At 40.7% G+C, this 21,063-nt stretch overlaps 2 protein-coding genes across 2 annotated transcripts; one reads left to right on the top strand and one right to left on the bottom strand.

Annotated features, from left to right (window-relative positions):
• Positions 1–6,515: 6,515 nt before the first annotated feature.
• On the top strand, positions 6,516–13,477 carry LOC137261404 (1-deoxyxylulose-5-phosphate synthase YajO-like). Its single transcript, XM_067799149.1, has 8 exons — positions 6,516–6,682; positions 8,618–8,760; positions 9,351–9,492; positions 10,010–10,183; positions 10,533–10,630; positions 11,162–11,319; positions 11,488–11,627; positions 12,292–13,477. The coding sequence occupies exons 1-8, from the start codon at positions 6,539–6,541 to the stop codon at positions 12,415–12,417; spliced, it is 1,125 nt and encodes a 374-aa protein (XP_067655250.1). The 5' UTR covers positions 6,516–6,538; the 3' UTR covers positions 12,418–13,477.
• LOC137261405 (uncharacterized) lies at positions 12,895–20,752 on the bottom strand. The gene is made up of 8 exons (XM_067799150.1): positions 20,664–20,752; positions 18,701–18,800; positions 16,958–17,070; positions 16,439–16,511; positions 15,578–15,720; positions 15,058–15,130; positions 14,461–14,582; positions 12,895–14,207 (listed from the first exon to the last, which is right to left on the bottom strand). The coding sequence occupies exons 1-8, from the start codon at positions 20,695–20,697 to the stop codon at positions 14,137–14,139; spliced, it is 729 nt and encodes a 242-aa protein (XP_067655251.1). The 5' UTR covers positions 20,698–20,752; the 3' UTR covers positions 12,895–14,136.
• Positions 20,753–21,063: the final 311 nt, after the last annotated feature.

Raw genomic sequence — 21,063 nt, 5'->3', positions numbered from 1 at the left:
TAACGCCTTAACTTTTACGACTTCAGGGGCGTTGTGTCGTTGCACTCTTTACAAATCCAAAAGAAATTGCTTGAAGATGAACCAAGGGCAACAGCATGGCATTTGACCAATAGCCGCGTTGTTGCCTTTTATGTTTATCGATTCTTGATAGGGGTATCGTGCCACAATGAGACATATTTAGATATTAAATATGTTTCTTTCCCCCTTTGTCGTCCTTAAAAAGCCTAAAAACTGAAACAGTCAAACAGACATATGTTCTTAGTGGCGATGAAGTCAATAGTAAAATCACATTACTTCTAACATTGTTTAAGGGAGGTCATTTACTTTTTCGCTATCCTTGGTTCAATAACCCGTGTAGATCCGGGTTAGAACTGATCTTCAGCAACCCAAACTCCTCGACTAACGGGATCGGGTGGGTTTGCTTGCTGACTTACATGTCATTTTATCCCAACTAGATCGATCTTCATGCTGGAGATGACTAGCTTGTCAGGTCCAGACTCGATGAATTACATACCGCCGCCATATAGCTGGAATATTGCGGAGTGTGGCGTCAGACAACAAACCTATCAACCCGTTTAGTGAAAGAAATTTAACGACATATTTCACTTTCATAGGCTGAATGACTTATCAATAAAGCTTGAAAGAAAAACTGTGTGATGTCATCTGGGTGGCGAATGCTGTCGGTAAGTCGTACCTCCGAACCTTTTTGGAACTGCCAGTGACGGTTCATATTGGTACTACTACCGGTGCACGCTGTGAGGTCTCAGGTTTGCGATACCTACACGAGAGTAGTACGCAAGATTTGTCAAATAATCACGGAATATCTCGTGAATCTGCCACAAGAGACGATTTTATTTACTGAAACTCACAGACATCAAGGAATACTTTCCAAATGCGCATGTTTGGAACATCTTCAAAAAGAAATATTTCTATTTCAAAAGCATTCATGGCACATTGATCACTAATTTTAAGCAACCTATCTCTAGCAGCAATTCAGAAAGTACATTCCCTTCCCACAGAGGTTACTCCTGTCTTATCTCCATACATAACCCCTGTTCCAATACGGGCAACACGCAAATCGCAACACGAATTATTTACATTCTTTCGATCCAGTCCGATCACGTGTAACATCGACTTAGATCCAATATGGTGGCCCCCATGGAGTTAGTTGATCAACGTGGGAAGGGTACATTCACTATATCATATTTTACTGAATAACAAAAAAATGCCAAAGACTCCGTTTCGAATCCCAGTGGAGATTTTAAGAATTTATAACCTGGATCTCATACTATGCTGCGTCAGTGGACAAGGCACATCGTCCACATTGCAGTTGCTCCACCCAGAGAAACCACGGCCATAAATCGCAATACGGATTATTTCCATTCTTTCTATCCATTCAGATCAGATTCATTGACTTAGATCCAATATGGTGGCCACCATGGAGTTTAGTTGATCAACGTGCCAAGGATAGATTCAGTACATCATGTTTAACTGTAAGGCAAAAACAGATATGTTTGTTGATGTGGCACTTGAGACATTCAATGGCTAGCACGGTGGAGTAGTTGTTAGCATGCTCGCCTCTCACGTTCGAATCCCGGAGGAGATATTTAAAGATTGTGACCGAGATCTCATACTCTGTTGCGTCCCTGGTCAAGGCACAATTCCACATTGCCCTCGGTCCTCCCATCTGTTTAAAACGAGAAGCGGATGTGCGGACCTATACGGTCGCGCTCAGCCCTTAGAAGCTACTTTGAAAGAACAATTCCGTCAGGGAAATAATGTAACACCACAGAGCAGCATCGCGTTGGATGCTAGACGCAAAAACATAGCATCATTACTAGCACTGTTTGCATTGTCAACGAGGGGGATGAAGACGCCTTTAAACCTCTATCACATGACTGGGCATCGTCTAGACGAAACGTTTGTGCATCGTGCTGTGGAAGAGGTTCTAGTTTTCCCGAAGAATACGGAAATTACCGATGCTTTGTGACTGGTCACTTTTGAAACAGCGTCGCTGATTGTACAGCTAAATGGGATTGCAACCAATCAGGAACATAGAACACTTGCACCATGAAAGACCAGTATTGCATCAGAGGTTACGTTGAAAGATATGAAAGGAGTAACCTCTGTGGGAAGGGAATGCAGAAGGTAGACCTTTGCACACGCGGCAACGTTTGATAGCCACTACGTAATGAACAGAACTTTTATAACCACTACGAACAGACCTTTAATATCTACAACGCAAGTAACAGAAGATTTATAGAAGCTACGTAAAGAACAGAACGTTTATAGCAACTACGTAAAGAACAGAACGTTTATAGCAGATACGCAAAGAACAGAACGTTTATAGCAGATACGTAAAGAACAGAACGTTTATAGCAGATACGTAAAGAACAGAACGTTTATAGGAGATACGTAAAGAACAGAACGTTTATAGCAGATACGTAAAGAACAGAACGTTTATAGCAGATACGTAAAGAACAGAACGTTTATAGCAGATACGTAAAGGTTCGAACCCCCTGCAACCCCTATCCCCAACACACACATCAATACACACACACACACACACACACACACACACACACACACACACACACATGATATACTGTCAAACAGGTTTGCAACTAACAAAAAATATCGAAGTTTTGATCATCTTCCCCAATCTGTGAAAGTAACAAATTAATCAACAAAATTAATCTACGCATTTGTCATATCCTTTTTGTGAGTTCTGAAAAAGATACAGAAATTAATGTTTCATTGATTTTTTCTTTCAGATTATGACACATTAACTTTATCTACGAAACTAGATGTTAACACTTTGGTGGTTTTGCAGACTGGTCATTACCCTGTTATAGTTATTACAATCAAAGTCACACGCTGTCGTTCAAATAACAGTCTTTACAATGCATGAAATCAGTCAAAGTTTCAAGAATAGACTTCCTTGTAATGCATAAGGCAACTTTATCTCATATGTTTTATGCACATCCGAAAGAATCAGAGAAGAAAGACAAACAGAAAGGTCATCAATATTATAATGTCTTTGCAGTAACAACGTAAGTATTTTAAGTAACGGCTATTTTTGAAAAACATGAAACATACAAATTGTTAGGGCAAATATCTTTTGTTCCTCAAAATATTATCTTAAAGGTCCAAATATGAGCACGTAACAAATCAACATGAATTGTCTTTGCAGTCACATAATTTGTCTTTCCCACTAAACACCTTTGACAAAATTCAGAACAGAAAGTGTAACACATGTTCCAGCTTCCACATATATGAATCATAGGTCATGACCAAACTTCAACTGCTATGACACTGGCATTAAACAAATACGTGACTAATACATATTGATATTTCTTCGAAGTAACACCGATGGTCTTTCCAATAACGAAAAAAGCTCTTACAGAAAAGACTTCTATGAAAGACAAATTGTAAGAGTAAATTAAGAGGAAAATAATATGTAGTCAATTTCCCGTCTCAGACCACATCCTTGTGTTGCAATTACGGTTCCAAATGCAAAGAGAAAAACGTATTTTTGGAAAATTGGGGGTTTTGCTGTTAATTGATGTTATCTGAAAGATATCGATAAAAATACCCTCAAATGTTTACTTTTTCAACTTGATTTTCTTTGACAATTTTGTCTTGAACACAACACCACATGTTCATCACTCTCAACCAGAAGTTATTAATGAGCACGATAGGGAGTTCCACTTTCACAGGATGAGGAATCATATTTTATTTCATATTTTAATGGAACTGTTACAAGAAAGACATGTATGCAAGAGAAAATGGTTGTTTTTATATCAAAATTCTGCTTTAAAATCATGAACATCGACCAGGAATGGGAAAAAGGTCGATTTTTCAACAACACCAGAAACGATACCTTCTGGAATGAAATTTAGTGCACAGCAGACACCTGATGTTAGGTTTCGGCACCCGGATACATGACAAAATACACATCCCTTGTTACAACAACTTGAAAAAATATAATTATTCGGTCCTTTTGTTTGTCATAAAAATTCCTAAGTAAGATTAGGTAATGGCAATGAAGAAAAAATCAGATTTTTAACACACTCATAAAATCTGACGGATATACTTAATCATGATACGGGAAAAAGCTGCATCTTTTGAGAATGGCTCATACACCTTCCCTGTGCCCCAGTTTTACCTAACGGTGCTTTACATACATAGCACTTCTACGTGTGTAAAATCACAAAGCATTCTATGTAACGCCCTTTGCACGTATTTGATCTATTGTCAGTTCAGATGGAAATGATATTGCACGTCTTCAATGCATTCGACGTCCACACAACAAAATATAAATTATAAATAACTAATCTCAAAGTTGGAAATGTTGAAGTCAAAGCATTTAATCTTACATTCATTGTCGTGTACATTATACCGACCATGAATTTGAAATCGTGAAGCAATTGAAAACAACATTTATTGGCGCTGCCAAATTTATTGGCGCTCACTATGACAAATATTTATTACTTTACTCACAGTGTCGGACAAAGTGATACAACCGTAGTAGAGACTATTTTATGACGTGATTATGAATGGCCGTCTAACAAAGGTACTTGTGTTTACCGCCTGCCTTGTCGGGTCGTTGTACCTATCATTCACAACAGGTGTTGTTCGCGACCAGAACCCTACTGTCCTGTAACCATGAGTCTCAGTTCAAGATTTCAAAATAAGGTGATTTTAGGAGTGCCCGGAGATGAGGGGGAATACGAATTCAGCTTAATTTCTAACTCCCATGTATTTCTGGATTCCAAAGGTTAATCCAAACCTAGAAACCGATCTACCAATCTAAAACTGTCTGCAAACTTGACCTGAATATCGATTTCAGTTTATTCTGGGAAATGTAGTTTCCTGTGATTACTCAAATTTGGTTACAAACTCCAAGTCAAAATTCATGTTTGTTTCGAGAAACTGGGGCCTGTTACCTTACGCTACTGTCAATCAATCAATCAATCAATCAAGTATTACGATCGGCTTTTGGCTGGGCGAATGTCGCCGACGGGGTAGGTGGGGGGTAGTAAATAATGAGTATGATTTACCGTAAAGGATAAACCATCGTACCCCCAAAAATGTAAATAGCTTTACTGGTGATGACGGCATCTACTGTCTATAAATAGTCGCCATTACACCTGGCCGCGCATGCTCGACTGCACGTTGCACATAGGACGGGTCAGGTCCGCAAAACATTGTTCGCTCATTGGATGTTTGTAAACAAACTTGGAGGCAGTAATACCGCCTTACACCAAAGACGCTCCCACAATCACGTATCAATATTGAAAATATCAGTATAAAACATTTCGAACCATAAACATTTACTGTAGTCCGTTTGGCTCAAAAACCGATGAATTACATTCTAACTCGAAAACTAACAAACATAAGATACTCAAAGAAACGCTGATCATAATGAAAACATCATATCAACTGTATATGTTTTTTGCAGAATATTTGTTGTTAATGTATGAAAGTTGTTTTACAATATATCATTGAAATATTGACACAGTTCACTGTTTGTTATCAGGGAGGAGTGCAGAGAAAGGGACAGCAACGGGTTCGAGAAGCGCGTTCACAAGTGCCGACAATGTTACCATTAATTTGTGCTGTGTCGTCTCTATCCTTTCTCACCTGGATCTCCCTTTAATTTCGGTGTTTAATAGATAAAACAAGTGCATGAGAACATGTATTGTGGATATTTGCACCTATTTTAGATAAATGAAATGGTTCGAGAGGTAATCATAGTCTGAAGGCCGAAGAAGCATGTTCCACCGTTGATGAAGTCGTTCCTTGACGTTCAAGACGTTAGCATCCAAAACCCTTTGATGAAATAAACGATGAGTCGCTAATAACATAAACATTATTGGCAGTCACTCGCTCTGGTGAATAATATGGACGATAAACCTAACTTTCACCTCCCCGAAACAATAACACCAAGCTTCCAAACCTTGCACATTTCATTTGATACATTTTTATGTACGATTTCTAAATTATGCGATGCATAGAATACAACTGACTACTCACAATGTCAATGTTTTTGTAGGTTTTCAATGAAAATTGTCTAAAACCAGGGATGAATACTAGGGTTGAGACGGGTATCCCTGGAACGGATGGGTAATAAGTTGGAACCGGGTATCCAGACACGTTATGATCGTGTGACTAATAGATTAAATAAGTAATATTTAATTTATGTAACTCTTTCATGATTAAAAGGTTGTATTGTCTTTGACGATTTATTATACATAATTTATAGACACTTATTTTGACTATAAGACATGGTTAAGATATTAAAACACTCGAAAATTTAGCCTACATATATTGCAATTTCTTTTCTTTCTAGCATCCGGCTAGGGTAGGGTAATAGAGGGTGGGGTACCCGGGTGGAACATATGAACTCGTCCCAGCCCTAAAGATTACCTGTTTAAAGTGATTAATAATACATTTACACATTTTCATACTAGTAAAAGTGAAGCTAAGAATGCTAGAGTTAACTCCCTTTGATACTAGGTCAACGAACGGGTGTATGAGTGGGGTAGCAGTTAACTGTCCATCAACAAAGATGGCTACTGTACCGGAGGACTGTAAACTTTCCTACAACTTCTTGGGGAGGTCTGGGCTTAAGGTGGCCAACATGTGTCTCGGCACGGGGACTTTTGGTAATCCCGGGGTAAGTCGTGGAATCGCACGTGTTTTCAAGTAAGGGTCGATTTGTCATGACATTTGCCTGCAGCAGTCGTGAGGGTCTCCATGGGGGCTGACACAAGTCACTAGTAAAGGAAGACCAGTAAAAATGTTAGATCAGAACATCTGGAAGGTATCTAAAATAGAGGTACCTAAAATCGACGATATTTGGTTAGTGACAACTTACACTTACTCTGTTACGGTGAAACCTTTATCCACCTAGTGATGATAAATTAAAGGTTAATTAATGGGGTGGGTGGTAGAGTGGATGGGTGTGTGAGCGTGTGTGTGTGTGTGTGGGTGTGTGTTGGGGTGTGTGTTGGGGTGTGTGTTGGGGGTAGGGGTTGCAGGGGGTTCGCACCCCCCTGAACCCCCTCCCTGCACTCACCATCCCACCACCCTCTCGTCATCCCACCACCCTCCCACCTCCACCCCTAACCTTAACGGTAATGTATCCGTTATAAGTTCTATGGTTTCTTGTAATTGTTTCCGCTCGTACCTCACATCCGTCATTGTGTGTGTGTCGTTAATTTACAAAGATTAAATCAGTTTAAAGTCAAGACAGTTGACACGGAAAAGGAAATGGTGATAAATGTTAGTTATCAAAACGTTTGCTATAATCATCGCTGCGTATAATCATACATTTGTTACGTTATCTCCGCACAGAATCTGGACGAGCACATTAGATTTCCTCCTTGTTATTCGTGTCTGTGTGTGTGTGTGTGTGTGTGTGTGTGTGTGTGTGTGTGTGTGTGTGTGTGTGTGTGTGTGTGTGTGTGTGTGTGTGTCCGTTCATGTGTATAGATATAGATAGATAAGATAGATAAGAGTATCTCCGGATTAAATTATAGCAATCTCTTACATACACCCTCAAGGAGAATCGATTTCAGTCTCTCTTTACATACAACTTATTCAAGTGATCCACGGGTGAATCTGTCCCGAGATTGTAGGGTCTGAATTTTGATAAATGTTATGCACATCATTAGTCAATCCTTGTGAACACTCTGGTTATAAACAGACGCTGTGTTAAACGTCGCCTATGGTATAAATTAAACGTATTCACAAAGAAACGACCTGTGAAGGTCTGGGGTTGAATAGTCCTTGAGCAACCCATGCTTGCCATAAAAGGCGACTATGATTGTCGTAAGAGTCGACTAACGGGATCGGGTGGTCAGGATCGCTGAATTGGTTGACACATGTCATCGGTTCCAAATTGCTTAGATCGATTGTTCATGTTGTTGCTCAGTGGATTGTCTGGTCCCGACTTGATTATTTACAGACCGCCACCACATTGGTGGAATATTTCTGAGTGCGGCGTAAAACTCACTCACTCACAAAGAAACACTTTTTGAAATATCTATATTTAGGAAACGGTTCCATGGATTGTATGTAATTTCATTTATGGTTGACAAGGTGTATGATGACAAAGGACACCAGTAAATATCTTCATAAAGTGTACACAAGTGGGGAATCGAACCCAGGTCTTCAGCGTGACGATCGAACACTTAAAGCATTATGCTGCTTCACCATCTCTCATCTGACAGAACCTCCTGTTCGGATGTTTTCAGACCTTTATATCAGACTCAAAGAATAATTTCATTGAACTACGTATGTTTCAAAGCATAGCCGCCTGCCTGTAAGCCTCGAAAACTGGAACAGCTAGTAAAGGGTATAGTATAGGTTGTTTTAAATTCATCGGCTTTGTTGACATTTTCGCTTCGTGGAAAACACATTCATGAATAAATGTGTGTTTTAAGAAACTCATAAAAAGGTATATGTTTGCAGAGTTAGTCTCGTCGCAATATGCCTGAAGTAATGCCGATGCGACGTAAATCTCAATTCAACAAACATCAGCATGAAGCATTCAATTTCGAGACCTATGACAAACCATCGCTCACATGCACTCAATGCTGTTATTCAGGGAAGCAGACCAAGTCAGGCCTCAGAGGAGTACTCCCACCAGATGCTTGACCGCTACGTCCAGTGGGGAGGGAATTTCATTGACACAGCTGACGTTTACTCCCAAGGGTTGTCAGAGAAGTACCTCGGATCCTGGTTGAACAAGTGCGTTATAACTCCATAAAATCAGTCATACCAGTCGCAAGCATAACTAGCAAGATTATCTATGCAAGAGTCAAATTGAATGCGTAGAGGCGGTTTTTTTTTGTTTTTTGGGGGTTTTTTTATTGTTTTTTTTTATTTAAGGGAATGCCTCAACCCAGAGGACCCTCTTGGGTCGGTGGTATCGTTTGGCCACTGGAATGCCTTAACTTACAACACCATCATGGATCGGTAGTTTTTAATTGAGGAATGTCTCCACGTAAAGGACTTCTTTAGAGTGTTATTTGTGCAAAGGAATGCCTGAACATAGAGTCTTGGATCGGTAACATTATTTGTCCAAAGGATTGCCTCAACGTAGCTGGCTATCTTGGATCGGTAGATGTCTCAACGTAGAGGAGTTTCATGGACCTGTAATACTGTTCATTCATAGGGATGCATCAACGTAGGGGACCTTCATGGACCAGTTGTATTGTTGGAATGCATTGATATATAGCACCCTCATCGACCAGTAGCTTCATACACAGGTATGATTGCAGTAATTGCCTCACCGTTGATATATGCTGATATATACTAGCCACTGTCGCCTGTTTCAGACAATCACGTGACCAACTCGTTATTGCAACAAAGGTTAGAGGAATCGTGCCCAGTGGAGTTGGTCTCAGTCGTCGCCATATTGTCAAGAATATTCAGAACAGTCTCGAGAGACTCCAGACAAACTATGTGGATCTGTACCAGGTTGGTAATTAATGCAAAGCCCCAGCTCATCGTAAACTGTAGTTCGTGGATCTGTTCAAAGTGAATCTATACTGTACAAAAATAGCTAGGGATATAAGTAAATGTTGAAATTACGAATAATGATCTATGTATTCACTGACACGCTGATAAAATATCAATCATAAAAATACCAATTTCCCAAACATATATTGTCCAATATAAAATGCAGTATGTGGATTTATACCCGGTGATCACAATAAAAATGTGCCTGATTTTTTATGCCGCATTCTCGAGTATTTCTGTATAACTACAAGACGCTTAGTAAATAATCGAGTCAGGACCATACAATCCAGTGACTGACATTGTAAGCATTAATCAACACATTTGGGATCCGGAGGTCGCCTGAGCACCCGATCCAGTTATTCCCCGCAATTAGTCGTTTCTGTGAACCAATTGTAGCACAGGTGGTGCAGTGACAGAGACAGTACAGTGACAGGACCCAGATGAAACGGGTTGTTCTTTGATGTAATTGCTTCAGATGCATTGTTGGGATGATGGGACACCCATCGAAGAAACACTCCGTACGTTCCATGACCTGGTTCGGTGTGGGAAGGTGCTGTACGTTGGTGCCAGTAACGTGTTGGGCTGGCAGCTACAGAAGATTGCATGCACCACAGAAAAGTTGGGCATCAACCCCTTCATTAGCTTACAGGTAAAAGGGCGCGATTTGCCACTTATTTACAATGTGTGGAGCCCCTGGTGTCTCCCGCTTTGACTAAATTATTGCTAAACGCAGCGCATTCATTGATTTACTGAAGACTATTAGCGACTATTTCTACTCTCTTTAAGGCGGCGGAGTAGTCTAGTGGTTAAAGTATTCTGTTCACTCACTTACCTTGGTGTGTCCACATGAAGTAATTGCTGGTACATTCATTCTTTCGTTCGTTCATTCATTCATTTATTCAGTCATTCTCTTGGCTTCTCTGACCACTTACAATAACATTAGACTTCACGATCCTCTACCAACGTATTGTTACAATGTAGCACTTACGATGTTCCAGCAACAGTACAATCTGGCATGTCGGGAGTCGGAGTTTGAACCTTTCCAAGTGTGCAAGATGGAAGGATTTGGCGTGCTACCCTGGGGTCCCCTGAAGGGGTGAGTGGGGCCATTTACTAAGGCAGTGTTTGGTGTACGTACTACTGCCCCGACTACACACGCACATACATCACTAACAAAAACCCACGCCCACACCATACTTCTTCCAGTGGCGATAATGCAACCATTGCTTGCCTGAATCCAAGGGGACGTAATTACTTCCGGTTTTGTTGCATAAATCATGTTTTCAATAGACATGTCTCGTGGTTTTGATTATTTCCTCGTTCCTTTGAGACTTTTCTCGGTTTTTTCTTTAAATAACAGAGAAAATAACAGAAGCTAGAGGGAAAACGCGAAAATTCAAATTTTCAAAGTAACCAAAAATGTCAAAGAAATGAATAACTAATTCTAATTTGGAGAAAGTATGTAGAATAGTGAGGTGATAATGAAAGGAACGAGAGATGTTACCTATTTAGTATACTGGGTGAGCACGCCATTGTGGTTCTAAGTGCAAACAGGGTATTAAATAAACCATATTTCTTAAGGAAAACGTTGTTTACGATAGTAAATTGCGAGAGATTCCTTGAACAGAGGTCTGCTGTCTGGGAAGTACACGCGAGACTGTCCACCGACTACAGGACGTCATGCCTGGAAGAAAGAAAAGTACCCTGGGTCCTGGGATTTGATACAGGAGGACGATCAGATATGGGCCATCGTTGATGCAGTGCGGGACATCGCCAATACAAACGGTAGAAACAAGTGCAATGCAACATGGTGACATCGTAAACATAGGGCATTAACAATGAGTTGGTGTTGTACCTAGCAAAGAGAAAAGTCAGGAGCCACACGAGAATCTTAGAGATAACGCCTTCATACAAGTTAGTTTAGAAGTTATATCGTATTGTGTCTTCCCTCAGGTAAGTCCATGGCGCAGGTGTCGCTGCGGTGGCTGCTCCAAAAGGATGTTGTGCCATCAGTGATCATAGGAGCCACCAACCTGGCACAGTTGGATGACAATCTTGGAGCCGGTAGTGGATGGACCCTTTCTAAAGAGGAGGTGAGTCTGTTACAGATGACACAATGGACCGTGTCTTCAAAGGAATTGAGTCTGCTGAAGACGATGATAGGTTGAGATCGTAGAGGATGGACCGTTCCTGCAGAGGAGGTGAGTCTGTTTAAGATGATCAGAAATGGAGTTGGTAGAGGATGGACCGTTCCTGCAGAGGAAGTGAGTCTGTTTAAGATGATCAGAAATGGAGTCGGTAGAGGTTGGACCCTTTCTGCAGAGGAAATGAGTCTGTTTAAGATGAGGATAAATTGAAATGTAGATGATGGACCCTGTCGGCAGAGGAGGTGAGTCTGTTACAGGTGACACAATGGACCTTGTTTTCAAAGGAATTGAATCTGCTGAGGAAGATGGCGAATTGAGATGATTGTGGATGGACCATGTCTACTGAGGAGGTGAGTCTGTTAAAGATGATCACAAATTGGGAAGGTAGTGGATGGGCCATGTCTACTGAGGTGAGTCTGAGGAGCTATTAGTGGATGGACCCAGTGATAAGCAGCAAAAGCATCGATCAATGCATTTGGAACACGCTTGCATGCCTCAACCATGTCAGCGACCCGAAGGCGGAAGCCACTTCTAACCCGGATGTCCACGGATCTAATGATTTTCTGGTCCAGTTCTTATGAGAGTGAAGAATGGTTCCTTTGTATTTCAGATGGCACGCCTTGACAAAGTGTCTCAACCCAAGATACCCTATCCCTATGAGATGGTGTGGCGTCAGAACAAAGCTAGGTGTAATCTGTTCCAGCCATCACACCTCGTCTCGAGCTGGTCAAACTGACCACAGCACAGTCTGTCATGCAGAATGATACCGCATACTCTCTTAGGGACCAAAGCGTCAGTTACGTCCTATGGGTCAAAATACAAAAGCATCAGCGTCACAGAATGACCAGTCTCGCTTGTAGGCTGAAATAGCTTCCATCAGTCATGATCGTCAAAATAGTGCAAACTTTATGCATGTAACACCAAAAACATCGATGGCATCGATGTTCTTTAAAAAGGGAAGTATGGCCGCTGTTTGAACATGTTTGCGTTGAAAGGTAAATGTTTGTGTGTATCTAATACCGCATGTCGTATCTGTAAGACATTTGAGTGAAACATTAGGGGAAAACTCGACAGCGCATTTTTGTCTTTGTGTTGTTTTGGTACGGGGTGAAACCGATATGTTCATTATAAATTAAGACTAGGGAAAGACTAAAGTACTCTGCTGTGCTCTGCTCTACAAATATACATTTTTAAGCGAAACACAAACACCAGCTATCGAGACCAATGCCGTTTATTTCAGCGGAACAACTGATTTTTACAATCAGAAACTCAACACTTCATCAGGGCATGGAACTCGTTGGTTGAAATATACAAACATTGTCACTCTTCCTTGTATTATACTGAACTACTGTGTCATTCGTCACCACTTGCTCCTTTCCGTAACCTCCAAGAAAAGAAGCTATTTGACTTGTCCCGGAATAACGCGAGTTGGTCACGAATGGCACTGTGTGATATACAATGATGACGTAATGCATTACAGCAATTTTGTTCTCTCTTGGATTGAGGCACATGAGTCGTGTAACTGTGAACAAACACACGGCTCAGACATTCTTGCCGAATACAGTTGAAGCTGTCTAAACCGGCACTCACTGGGACTGAGTAAATAATCCAGTTTAGACAATGTGCCGGATTGTAGAGCTGATGATGAATGTACAAATCATGGGTGGGACACATTTTATGCCGGTGTTGACAGCTTGCCGGATTGGACAGATGCTGGTTTTGATAGCTTCCACTAGAGTGTACAATGATAATAATGTGAGAGAAATTCACAAGGTAATTATATCATTGTGTCATAATATTGTTGTAGTGTTTTACGGCATTAATGGAATGGTATGCGCGGCTATCGATATTTTTATACAAATAAGAAGAAGTTTAAGTCAGCTAGACCAAGTTGCCTTTGAAACCGTTTTTACGATTTTAGAATATTAGTTTATAACGATTCGGAAACGTTTGAGTCTATTTCCATGGTCATTTTTTTGGCGATCAGTGAGAATCCAATGCTGGACACGTCATGTGCTTTGACCATGATGTTGAACACACCTATTTTTTTCAAACATGAATTGTATTTAAACATCTAGAAAAGAACTGCCCAAAGATATCCTCGACAATCCCCTGGGTATACGTTCCGATTAATCCCCACTAGCATCTGATGCATCTACGGCTCGGCCCGACAATTATTTCCATGTTTATCATGTTACCGTACATTTACTGCATGCTGGTATGTAATGTATGTGTCTAATGTTTGCATAGGTCAACCCGATTGGTCATACATTTAAGGAATGATGGGGAGAAATAGCATACATAAATCACTTTAATATGTTAAGATATAAGACGACATTGATAAATTCTGCTGATTGTGCAGATATGTAATATGTAATTCTGAAGAGAAGTCACCAGAACAACTGACGAAGATGGGAGAGGCATTGTCGACTTCGTACACAAAGAGCTGAGGTTTTTACAGAAACACGGTGGACAACAGCGAGAACACCAGTGACGTCATCACAAAGGTCAAGTGGTCGGCAGCACCTGAAAAGAGAATGTGCAGATTTGTTTAGTTCATCTGATACTAAGGACAAGCAAATTTCATTAATGTCCGAGATAGGACATAAAAGTCAAAGTAACTGAGTGGGTATGGTTTAACGGCGCCTTTAGTTATTATTCCAGCAATACCACAGCGGACGTCACTTGGAATCGAACTCGGGTCTTTAGTCGTGACGAGCGAACGCTTTAACCACTTGACTACCCCCACCGTCCCACAAAAATCAAAAGGTGCACTAACACTGCGCTGACGTGTACTTGTTACCCGTGCTGATGACAAGTGCGGCTTGGGTTTCAGTGGCACATCCGAGCTCTGTTGTGTTTGTGATGACGGACAGGCAACTCCTCAGTGTCGTCAGGACTCTATATCACAAAGACTCTATATCACAACGGCGCACAATAACGTGGAGAAAAGAACATTTATTTCGAAACATTAGACCTTTTCTATTCATTTTAAAGAGTTATTGAGTCTTTGTTAAATACATGTTCGTCATTTGCGCCACCATCATCACCATCCCAATCCCCATCCCCTACAACCATGATCTGCCTCAACGCCAAGCTACATCCGCAGCAAATGACCACAACAGGCTAAAGATGTCTGTACTAGCACATAATCTAGAATATAAACAGAGGGCATTCGAGCATAAAACGTCAAGGATTGTCACTCTTTCCTTATGACTACACAAAGGTCGAATGCACAGATAATTCGAAGTATTTCCATAGGTCTCTCGAACTTCGACACAGCTGTGTTTGACGGAAGCTGATCATAAACACAGAAAGTGGCTTATAAGTTATACGTGGGACTCGCATGGTAAAGTTAATGTAAAGTCGTGCTTACTTGCAGTACTTGGTATTGTCACTGTTGTCGCCCTTGGCAGCGTCAATTTCACACTGGCAAGTACTGGTCGGAACTGGAGTGGACAACAACAAAGGTGAAAGTGTCATTGTTTCAAGCAGTGTTTTCGGTTTATCTCAAGGCAGTCGTTTTTCTACGTTTCAAATCTTCTGCCTGCCCTGAATTTTCATGCAGATGTGTGTTTTTCAAACGCGTAATAGAAATACGGTCACGTGACTTACGTCCCTGAGACTGTGAATGTAAGATGTTTTGTTTGTTTATGTGTTTCTTGTTCAAGGCCGCATTCAGCAACATTCCAGTTATATGGTCGTGGTCTGGACCAGACATGCCAATGATCAATATCATGTACACCGATCTACGCAATTTTCATACAATGACATATGTCAATCAAGTCAGTGACCCTGACCGCCCGATCCCGTTAGACGCCTCTTACGACAACCATGGGCTATTGAAGATCAGTTCTAACCCTGATCTTCACGAGTGAATGTAAGAAGTGATTTACCTGGACACGTAACGCTTGAGGCATTGGTCAGAGCGGCGCGACCTGTCTCTGCTGTCATGGCGATAGCGCTTTTCTCAGCTGTACCGTTGCAGCCAGTAGGTGTCATTGCTGAGCTGAGACAGCTGAGTTGAGCCTTGTACGCCCTGAACCAAATACCTAGGTGTAAGTGTAATACCAAAGAACCAGCGGATACAACGCATATATGCTTCCTAGTTTACGAGAAATGTATACAGTTATAACGAACTTAAGTGAGTGGCCTTTAAATTCGTTGTTACTATACACGATCAACTTCATACATGCGCTAAATATAAAAATAATATTATATGTCAGTGGTGAGCGAGTAAGTGAATTTAGTTTTATGTCGCACTCCATGTCAGTTTTGTATTTGCGATTACCCCATGTCACATGCACGTACCTAGCGTTAATCTAGCGTTCTGTAACTTGAGGAGGTATTTTCACTTGAATTTTCAATGCCTTTCATCAATGGTCAAATATAAAACATGTTACATCTGTGATCACTCTTTCTCTGTAAAATACCGATCCTAATACTTTGGGGGTTGAGGCCTCCTCTTCGGCGTTGAACTATCGAACCCATGATTTTGTTGGAATATTGCTAAAAGCGGCGTGAAACTGAACTCACTCACTAACTTAAAGTGACCGTACAACATTTAACATCTGCAGAAAGTGTAAGCCCAATGCACTGCCTATCTCTCAGTGTTGATTTGGGGGTTAATGTAATAGTCTAAATATTGTGTTACTATGAGTAAAGTTGACAAATTTTCAATGAATGAAGTTCAAACAAGACTGCGTTATGGCCACTCATCCTGTTATTCTGATGTGAAGGTTTACTGGCTTACTCACGTGCAATTAGCGGCGTCATTAGCTTGAGAAGTCGCCCAGAACGTCTTCTGACAGACACAGGTGTCAGTGAAAGCTGTAACAGGACAATGGACGTTGTGTTACCAAACTATTCATTCCATATAGATAGAAAGAAGTTCCCAGACAGTAAAACTGCTGTTCGACTCCTGCCATCGTCTTTCATCACCAACTGTTCCCAATCACAGACACAGACTATTCACACACTTTTCAACATGTCTTGGGCGCCATTAGGGTTAAAAGGAACCCACAAGTCTTTGGGCGAAATTAAAGGGTTACGACGAACCAGCCCCTGGATTGCCATGTTCATATTCGTAAGAATCGACCAAAGGGATCGGGTGTCTGGCTTGCACGTCAACGGAACTGAATACCGTAGATCGATGTTGAAGACATCAAACAATGGATGTACTTGTTTATTCACAGCCTGCCTCAATATTGTTCGAATGTTGCTGAGTGGCTATAAACAGCAAGTTAACATTCAAACAAATATGTCTTCAAACTTACAGCAGTTGGCGTTCGTGTAATCTGTCTCGATTGCGGTTGCATCATCAGATGGAAGAGGACATCCGGTGTCATTTTTAGCAGTCTCGAGACAAGTCAGGTAAGAGCTGAGGGCACTAGAACACAAGGTAAAATAGTCATTTACTAAGACCTGTACTTGCTATTCACATATTGCAATAAATGTGCAAATTGTCCAGTCAAAAGTATTTCTTTGCACTCTCCTATTTTCCATCTGTATGACGGCGATCTGTAAGTAATCAGTTATTATGGGCTTCAGGCAGACATCAAGAACATCGACCTAAGTAATGGAATTACGATCATCCCAATGACAGTTCATGTCAACATGCATCAACATTACTGCAGACCAATTGTCTATAACCTGGATGCGCATTCGCCACCACTTGCACCTTTCCGTAACCTCCAAGAAGACTCGTCCCCAACTCGATGCTTCTTATGTGCGAAACTCCTGGGTCCCTGGGTCTGTTGCGCTGCGCTACGTTCCGGATTGTCGGATCGTAGCGCAGGCGCAACAGACGCAGAGTACCAGGCTGATGTGCGAAAATACAACAAACCAATCAGAACTCGCGTAATGAATGCGGTGCTTTGACAAAAATAATCCCGACTACTTAAACCCGTTATAGTACCATGTTATTGCTAAAAAAGGCATGAAAGATATATCCCGTCATATTGAAAGTACTAAGATCGTAGCTAACAGAATTGTGCTGTCTTATGTGAAGCTTTTTTATAAGGACCATGCGATTGACGGTGAGAGATGCACGTGCGTTTGTTCCCACATTTTTTTTTTTTTTGTTGTTGTTATTTCTGATGCGTTTGCCGACTTGTTGTGGTGATTGTACGTCCGCGTCCAACAATCATACGCTCCGAAACGCCGTGTTATTCAAAATAAAGTAGTGTACATGAATCCTGCTTTTCTTACGCATTCCACTTCCAAAGGTCGTTCAAAAAAATGTGAAGGAATAAGCAAAGCTTGACAAAATCACGCCGGCCTTCACAAATTCTACAAGAAACTAGTCATCCGATTGAAACAGCAAATTCAATGAGAGTGGTCAAATGTGATCCTATCGGATTTTATACAACCGCAGGATTTTTATTGGGATGTAATTTGTTGTCATGGAAACAGATGTTTTTTTCTGTAAAAAACCCTAAATAGCATAAGATATATGTTGAGCATCTGGACTTGGTCACGCAAAGTGTTATAAAAGAATACTTGTCAGTTGTGACAATATAGCAATAAATCCAACTATTGCCATAGAAAACAAAAACATCTAAAAAAAATCCTATTTAACAAAAGATACCAGTTGACAAATTGGCCTTTGAGAGAACAAAGTTTCATATAAACTACCTATTAGTTGCTGAGATCGGGACTAAAACTGATCCTTGATAGACAAGCTAAGTACTATCTATGTATATCTCCCCTTGCGTCACTAATATACAAACACGTGAAGGTGTGGATCTTAATTGATCTTCAGAAACCCATGCTTGTCGTAAGTGGCGACTGACGGGCTCGGATGGCCAGGTTTCCTGACCTGATTGACATGTCATCATATCCCTATTACGTTGATCGATGTTGATGTTGTTGATCACTGGATTGTCTAGTCCACACTCGATTATTTCCAGACCGCCTGAGTACGGCCTTAGACTACCATCCATCTAGTAAATATACATGTACAAGCTCCGTCAAAATACAATAATTTATATAGAATTTGCGACAGTTACTTCACTCACGTGCATTTTAGAGCGTTGTCTGAACTTGCATTAGTCTTGGCTGTGCTATATTCTGTCTTGCAGTCATCACAAGACTTGAACCAGGCTACAGGAAGCAACACTGGAAACAGAAAGAAGATCGAAACTCATAACTAGGGGTGGGCGATACAGGTTAACCGGTATGTTGTCAGTGCGAACTTCACAATACGATACATTACGACATTCCTAACTACTCGTCTCTATCCGTGACCTACAAGAGTGATATTCCGGTACTCTTTTCGCGAACCGGTTCACCCGATACGATCGGCAACTTCCGTCACCGTAATCGGTAATTTTAGTGATGATGCATTTCCTTTATATTATTATATTAATTGTTCTAGAAATGTTTACCCGTCAGATAACAGCATATGCACGGTTTTAACCAAATAAAATAAAAACATTAGACTGGTACCGGCATTTGTTCATAAACAAACCAAAATGGCGGACGATGCTGCAGGCTCTTTTTCCCGGATTCCAAACTTTAAATTTAGAGCGCAGTCTTCAGTTTGGAAACATTTTAAGTTCATCTCTTGTACAATCACATCTAGGTCCTGACATTCGTCAGAGTTACTGGAAACAATAATTTTATCAACTTAACCACGTTTCGCCCTTTCACAATATCTTACAGCACACATTGCAATTCGCCATCACATTGGCAATATATCGCAATACGGCACTTTTGGCAATACCCACCCCTAGTAATAACTGTACCATTCTATATCACCACCCGCGGTGTTCCAGTGACGAATGCGTACTCCCATTGCTTCATTTCCAAAACTACTTATTTTAATATACTGAACACCAATATGACATTATACTGAACAGCAATATGACATTATACTGAACAACAATATGACAGTATACTGAAAAGCAATATGACATTATACTGAACGGCAAAGGAAACGCTAGTTTAGGAAAACATGAAATCTCATATAAGTAAGCGTTCTTGTATATGTCTTCTATTTAAAAACTTGACTCGAGTTGCGTTTCTTGCAGAGGTTAAATTGTCGCTACATATGTTCGTTTCAGGAAGTGCCTGGTGATATTGCAGATTGGACTACATGTATTCAAATAAACATTTACTGTATCCATTGCGTTTATATATTGTTTCACAGGTGGCATTTTCGCCGCGTTCACGAAATACTAAGAACCAATGGGCAATAAAGCCTTGCATGGACTTGGTATTTCAGCCGTTATAGACACATATGCAGTCATTGATATAGAAGGTCTAGTTTTGCAACGCTTTTTCCCACCAGAAGACTGTGACTTTGGTCACAGCAATGCAAACAGACGGAAAGTGTGTAAGTATATTTGAGGAGAGTTAGAGCTGATGTGGGCCAGTTTGATGAATTAGCATTTAAATGTCTGGACCAGACAATCCAGTCATCGATCTGCGCAGTTGGGATACGATGACATGTGTCTACAAAGTCAGGGAATCTGACCACCCGATCCCGTTAGCCGCCTCTTACGCCAAACATGGTCTGCTGAAGATCAAACCCGGATCTTATTTCATTGTAAGCTGTAACACGTTACCGTGTTTTTCCAAATAACAATCCTCACATAAAGGAAGTAGAGAGTATGCGCACACGCACAAACACACATATGTACAGTCGAAAAACTGTGCTCAAAGCAACCGTCACAAAAAAGAGCACATAATCAAGAATATTGGTAACAACTGTTCAAAGTTGATTAAATTTTTACAATTTTATTTAGACACATGTAAATTCTGAAATGTGAATTTGTAAAATATGATCTATAGATATATTTGTTATTAAACATAATCGGCAGCAATATTCTGCAAATAATCTGTAAAATGTCAGAACGATTTTATCATTCATGTAGATGCACATAAAACAATTACAGTTTGCAATATTAAGAAAGAAAGATCTATTTAACCAAGTTTGTTATTAAATTAATATTCCGAATAGGTTCCAGTTGAACTCACCCAGGAGAGATGCTACGACCAGCTTCAGCATCATTGGTCATTCGGGCGGGAAACACTAGTACTGATACAGAATGTTATGCAGGAGCCGCACCAGCGGAATAGCACGCATTCCTTTAAATAACACCCGTAACAATGACGACACCGATTCAGTCACGTGGTCTGGCATCATTATGCCATTACCTGTTAGCAATTGCACGTTATTTCAAAAATCGATGTGATAAATATTTCAACGTATGAAGAGCAATACTTTTCAGCTGTCAGGGTGCTCCCTTCCGTTACTTTATGTCAACAAACGTTTGTTTAAAGCAGACTGTTCCTCCCACCATACATGCAAGCAACAGAAGGTTTTTTCATGTCGAAATGCATAGTAATACAGCCGGCACAAAGGCGACGAATGTGA

The sequence above is a fragment of the Haliotis asinina genome, chromosome 14 (genome assembly GCF_037392515.1).
Source record: "Haliotis asinina isolate JCU_RB_2024 chromosome 14, JCU_Hal_asi_v2, whole genome shotgun sequence".
Taxonomy (NCBI): Eukaryota; Metazoa; Mollusca; class Gastropoda; order Lepetellida; family Haliotidae; genus Haliotis; species Haliotis asinina.
Note: the sequence above shows the minus strand (reverse complement) of the source record. Positions and strands in the feature narration are given on the sequence as shown.